Source organism: Prenolepis imparis, unplaced genomic scaffold, assembly GCF_030444845.1.
Source record: "Prenolepis imparis isolate NDT839.2.m4 unplaced genomic scaffold, iyPreImpa1.0 SCAF_61, whole genome shotgun sequence".
Classification (NCBI taxonomy): domain Eukaryota; kingdom Metazoa; phylum Arthropoda; class Insecta; order Hymenoptera; family Formicidae; genus Prenolepis; species Prenolepis imparis.
In genome coordinates this window covers 162,755-168,754 of record NW_028141219.1, presented here as the reverse complement: position 1 = coordinate 168,754, position 6,000 = coordinate 162,755, and the positions used below count along the sequence as shown (strand labels likewise).

The 6,000-nt window shown below is 35.4% G+C and overlaps 2 protein-coding genes across 2 annotated transcripts; both read left to right on the top strand.

The window, feature by feature from the left end:
• Positions 1-649: 649 nt before the first annotated feature.
• Positions 650-2,438, top strand: LOC145947293 (uncharacterized). Its single transcript, XM_083057101.1, has 2 exons — positions 650-1,783; positions 1,890-2,438. The coding sequence occupies exons 1-2, from the start codon at positions 680-682 to the stop codon at positions 1,938-1,940; spliced, it is 1,155 nt and encodes a 384-aa protein (XP_082913227.1). The 5' UTR covers positions 650-679; the 3' UTR covers positions 1,941-2,438.
• A 209-nt stretch (positions 2,439-2,647) lies between these two features.
• On the top strand, positions 2,648-3,163 carry LOC145947295 (uncharacterized). Its single transcript, XM_083057103.1, has one exon. It carries the CDS (start codon positions 2,648-2,650, stop codon positions 3,161-3,163), a length of 516 nt encoding a protein of 171 aa, XP_082913229.1.
• Positions 3,164-6,000: the final 2,837 nt, after the last annotated feature.

The window sequence follows — 6,000 nt, the reverse complement described above, 5'->3', positions numbered from 1 at the left end:
TAGATTATTTCAACGATTTACTTTAAATCCCAAGTTTCAAGAACTCTATGTTGATTTCATAGAAGAATACAAAACATTGGGTCATATGATGTTAGCTGATATTTCCGGAAATAATAATTCTCCTATACACTATTTACCACACCATGGAGTTCTTCGAGAAAGCAGTCGTACCACAAAATTAAGAGTTGTTTTTAATGGGTCTAGCCGTACAAACAGTGGTTATTCTCTTAATGATCTGCTTCACGCAGGCGCAAAACTTCAGACAGATATTTCAGATATTCTTATATGGATTCGTACACATCGATTTCTTTTTTCTACAGATATAGTTAAAATGTTTCGACAAATTGCTCTTAATCCTGACGATTGGGATTTACAAAGGATATTGTGGCGAGGTTCTGAAAATCAACTGGTAGCTTTTAGACTCACAACTGTAACTTATGGACTTGTCTGTGCTCCGTTTCTTGCATTACGAGCATTACAACAATTAGTAACCGACGAAGGTCATCATTTTCCTAAGGCTGTTATTCCTTTGACAAAGGGAAGATATGTTGATGATATCTTTGGAGGAGCGGATTCAATTTCGGAAGTTAAAGAGATTGTCAATCAACTTATTCAATTATGTGCAGCGGGTGGATTTCCTTTACAAAAATGGAGTAGTAATTGTAGAGAGATTCTGCCAATGTCGATGTCGGGTGAAGAATGTGAAGAATCGTCATCTGCTGTGGAAATTGAATCTACACTTTGCAAGATATTAGGTCTTATTTGGAGACCCGACTCGGACACGTTTCATTTTTCAGCTTTACCAACATCTACTACAAAATATACTAAAAGAATAATTTCTTCTGAAATCGCAAAATTATATGATCCATTAGGACTTATCGCACCTATTCTCATAACAGCCAAAATCTTTCTTCAAGAACTCTGGTTAAGAAAGATTGAATGGGATGAACCTCTTTCTCAAGACATGCAATATCGTTGGGAGAATTTTAGAAAACAACTTCAGCATCTAGATCAATTAGCAATTCCTAGATGGTTTGGTTATGTTCATTCCAGTACTTCTGTTGAAATTCATGGATTTTCAGATGCATCAGAATTAGCCATGGCAGCTGTGATTTATATAAGAATTTCCAGTAACGATGGTAAAATATCTACTCAACTGATTTGTTCCAAGACAAAGGTTGCACCAATTAAACGGCTTACGATTCCACGTCTTGAACTTGTTGCGGCTTTGTTATTAGCGCGATTAACTGTACATACTTTAAAAGCACTAGCACTTTCTGACGTATCGGTGTTTTGTTGGTCTGATTCATCTGTAACTCTTTCTTGGATTTCGGCTCATCCAACCAAATGGAAAGATTTTGTTCGTAATCGTGTATCTACTATACAAGAATTATTACCTTATGGATCTTGGCATTTTGTTCCTGGGAAAGAAAATCCTGCGGATTGTGCATCTCGTGGTTTAAGGCCAGATCAATTAATTAAATTTGATCTATGGTGGAAAGGACCAAATTGGCTTTCTGAGTCTCCATCATCTTGGCCTTCTTTCAAGTGTAAAGAGTTACCGGAAACTGGTTTGGAAGAACGATCCAGACAAGTCATGATTGCTGTCACCCATCAACCTTTATACTGGGAATTGTTGGATAAGTACTCTTCACTCATGAAATTATTACGAATTACTTCTATTTGTCGCAGATTTATTCGTTGTCTCCGTAGAGAATCACAATCAACACTGATTAAACATCCCATAACACCCATGGAAATCGAGAAGAGTCGTAATTTTTGGGTACGAATTGTACAACAAGCATGGTTTTCGAACGAGATTCGTATAATTTCTAATAGAGAGCATTTGCCTAAATCCAACCCTTTGATTCGCCTTACACCTTTTATAGACCATGAAGGATTACTTCGTGTTGGAGGTCGTCTCCATAATGCACAGATAGAGTCTGACACAAAACATCCACTTATTATACCAAGAAGATCTTCGTTAAGTACTTTGATTATTGATGATGCTCACAAAAGGACGCTACATGGAGGTACTCAAGTTACTCTCGGTTTTTTACGAAGTTCATATTGGATTATCGGTGGAAGAGCACCTGTACGTTCTTACATCCTAAGATGTGGAAGGTGTGCACGGTATCGCGGAATTCGAGCGAAACAGCTCATGGGTCAATTACCATCATCACGTGTGACTCCAGCAAGACCTTTTTATAACACAGGTTTAGATTATGCTGGTCCCGTGATAATGAAGACTTGGAGAGGGCGAGCGGCAAAAACTTATAAAGGCTATTTAGCTATATTTGTTTGTCTCACAACATCAGCAATACATATAGAAGTAGTTACGGATTATACCACTGATGCATTTATAGCTGCCTATAAACGGTTTACTGGTAGAAGAGGTATATGTGCTACGCTACAAAGTGATTGTGGAACAAACTTTGTTGGAGCAGATGCAACTTTAAGACGTTTTTTCAAGTCATCTTCTAATGAATTACGTGACCTTGCCTATCTTCTCGCTAAAGATAACACTGAATGGAAATTCAATCCTCCATCAACCCCTCATTTTGGAGGAAAGTGGGAAGCAGCTGTAAAATCTATTAAATTTCATTTACAACGAATTTTAAAGGATACTATATTAACGTATGAAGAAATGACAACGATAACTGTACAAATAGAAGCAGTGTTAAATTCAAGGCCATTATGTCCTTTATCAGATGATGCATCTGACTATTCACCCCTGACTCCAGGACATTTTCTTATTGGAGAAGCACCAACTACATTACCGGAACCGAGTCTATTAACTGAAAAGACATCTTTGCTTTCACGCTGGCAATTACTTAAACAGAAAGTAGATCATTTTTGGTCAAGATGGTCTATAGAGTGTTTACAAAGGTATCAAGCCATTTCTAAATGGTATCGCCCTTCGAATGAAATAAAGGAAGGATCCTTAGTATTAATTACGGATGAGCGTTACCCGCCAGGAAAGTGGCCCCTCGCAAGAGTCATACATTTACATCCAGGACCAGACGGTTTAACCAGAGTTGTTACAGTGAAAACTGCAAACTCTATTTACAAGAGACCTATAACAAAATTATGTATTATCCCAACTGATCCTGAAATTCATTCAACAAATCTATTGTTGAATGCGGGCGGAGAAAATGTATAGGAAAGTCTATTCGAATCTTTCATAGAGTGCCGTGAGAAAAGAAAAAGATCTGGTTGCTATGCAGCTGTTTATCGTGTTTCGTTTTATGTTTGAATCGACACGATGCGCATCGTACGGAAATATCAAGATCATCAGAGATACATCGAAATATATTTGGTTAATTACATATATCTGGTTAGGAAGGTCGACTTTGTCCAATTGGGGACATCATGTAAGTACATATCATGATAGTCGATACCTTCCATCAAGCCAATTATTTGAGGCTAGCCATAAGGTGATCATCCAAATTCTATCTTTGCCTTATGGTGATTAATATATTTTTGCCTTATGGTGATTTATATCTTTATCAAACAAATTCTATCTTTGCCTTATGGTGATTAATATATCTTTGCCTTATGGTGATTTATATCTTTATCAAACAAATTCTATCTTTGCCTTATGGTGATTAATATATCTTTGCCTTATGGTGATTTATATCTTTATCAAACAAATTCTATCTTTGCCTTATGGTGATTAATATATCTATGCCTTATGGTGATTTATATCTTTATCAAATTAATTCTATCTTTGCCTTATGGTGATTTATATTTTTATCAATCTAATCTTATCAAAGCTGATTAATATTTTCTCTGCCTTAAAAGGTGATAACTGAAAACTATAAAACTCTTATTCATATTTTGCCTTACGGTGATATTATCCATAATCATTTTTATCTTGCCTTACGGTGATATCATTTAATTCATATTTTAATTATATTTCCTAATTTCTTTAGAGACGCAGGAATTCTTTACAGATATATATATATATATATATATATTTCCTGGTTCCTGTTTTGAATCCTATAAATATTCTGGTTCCTGTTTCTAAGATGAAGACAACTCCTATATAACCTGTACTACATTCAGTCCTGTACATAATATGAAATAACGTCGTAAAACAAGGAAGGATTATACATAGCAAGAATATAGAAAGAATTGATATTAATCTTGGAATAAGAGTTAAGAAGTTACGTTCGGTACGTACAAAAATTACATTTTATTGTTATCGAACATAACAGAACATCAGTCAGGTTTTAGAAAACAGTATTCGTGTGAAACAGCGATTCAAACAGTCATTGACGAATGGAAACTGGTAGTTAGTGAGGCAAAAATGGTGGGGGTAATTTTCATGGATCTCAAGCGAGCATTTGAAACGATAGATAGAGAAAGACTGTTAGAGAAATTATATCAATACGGAATTAGAGGAACAGCTTTAGAATGGTTAAGTTAATTATTGACGATAGGTTAAGATTTAAGGACCACTGTGATTATATGCTAAAGAAAATAGGGAAAAAAGTGAGTTTTTTAAATAGAATAGGTAACTACATATCGGCATACACTAGATGTATTATATATAAGTCAATCATAGCGCCTCACTTTGAGTATTGTGCGACGCTGTTAATTGATATGGGAGAAACACAACTAAATGAATTGCAAAAAGCGCAAAACCGGGCCATGAGGGTCATATTGCAATGTGATAGATATACCAAAGTGGAGAGTATGCTGCAAGCGCTGCAGTTTATGTCCATAAGACAGAGACTGAATTATAATGTATGTATATTTATCTTTAAGATTTTAAAGAATATGTTATCGGATCAATTAAGAAATAAGTTAACAATAGTGGGAAAAGAGAATGAAAGACAGACACGGCAAGCTGGGGACATTGTGGTACAATTTCGTAGGATAACGAGTGCACAGAAGAGTATGTTTTATGAGGGAGTGAAAATGTACAATGCCTTACCAGCTGAAATAAGACGAATCGAAGAACTGGAAGCGTTTAAGCGAGAGTTAAAGGAGTATATTGTAATTAATGTAAATTAGACTTGTATTTTACAAATAGCTGAGAAAGCTAATAAATATCAAATCAATCAATTTCTCTCTCTCTCTCTCTCTCTCTCTCTCTTTTTTCTGAGAGAAGACGTGTCAAACATCGCTCTGCAAAAGTGATAACTTTTAAGTGATTATATAGTGAGGGAGAGTGGCGAAAAAGTATTGAAGTAATAGTTGCATAGACCGGGAATAGACATGAGTGTTATCTAACAGGAATATGCTGATTTGTGAGCGTGAGAGTTATATTTCGTGTATGAGGCATCGAGATTTCACGCGACAGGTAGACATTAAAGGTGGACACAAAGCGCTGACGTGTGAATTTGGACAAAGGTAATTGACCGCCTATGCTGGTATTAACAGCTTCGGCCGGTAATTATCGATATGAACGATGAATATGACGAGTATCGATGCTCGGCATGTAAGAAGGCAATAAAAAATCAGGTTGTTGCATGCAAGTCTTGTATTAAACTGTTTTATCATCCAGGATGTGCAAGTAAACATAACATTTATGATAGAAATCGCTAACTGGTGTCGTGTCCTGGCCCATTTGAGAAATTTACAATTGAAAGTGAAGCAGATATGAAGAAGGCACTGACAGCAGCGGGAAGCAGCAGGGAAAGACAAGGATCTACAGTTAAATATATGTCTCATATCAATATTTTATATTACTATTATTGCATGTCATTAACATTTATATTACATTACAAATATATACATAAATCGCAGATTGAATAGTAAGCAGTAACGATGCGATTGTTTATGATATAATAAAATATAAACGTAGAAATATATCTACGAATGAAATAAGAAATTGAGAATACATTTTAATGTATTCTCAATTTCTTTTTTTGTTAACAGATATTTCTTCAACATTACAGATAATAAAGATATATTGCAAGTGTTACGTCCAGACTCAAGGAAGGAAGAGTCGAAAGGAAGGACGTAACTAAATTTATCTTTTCGAACGAC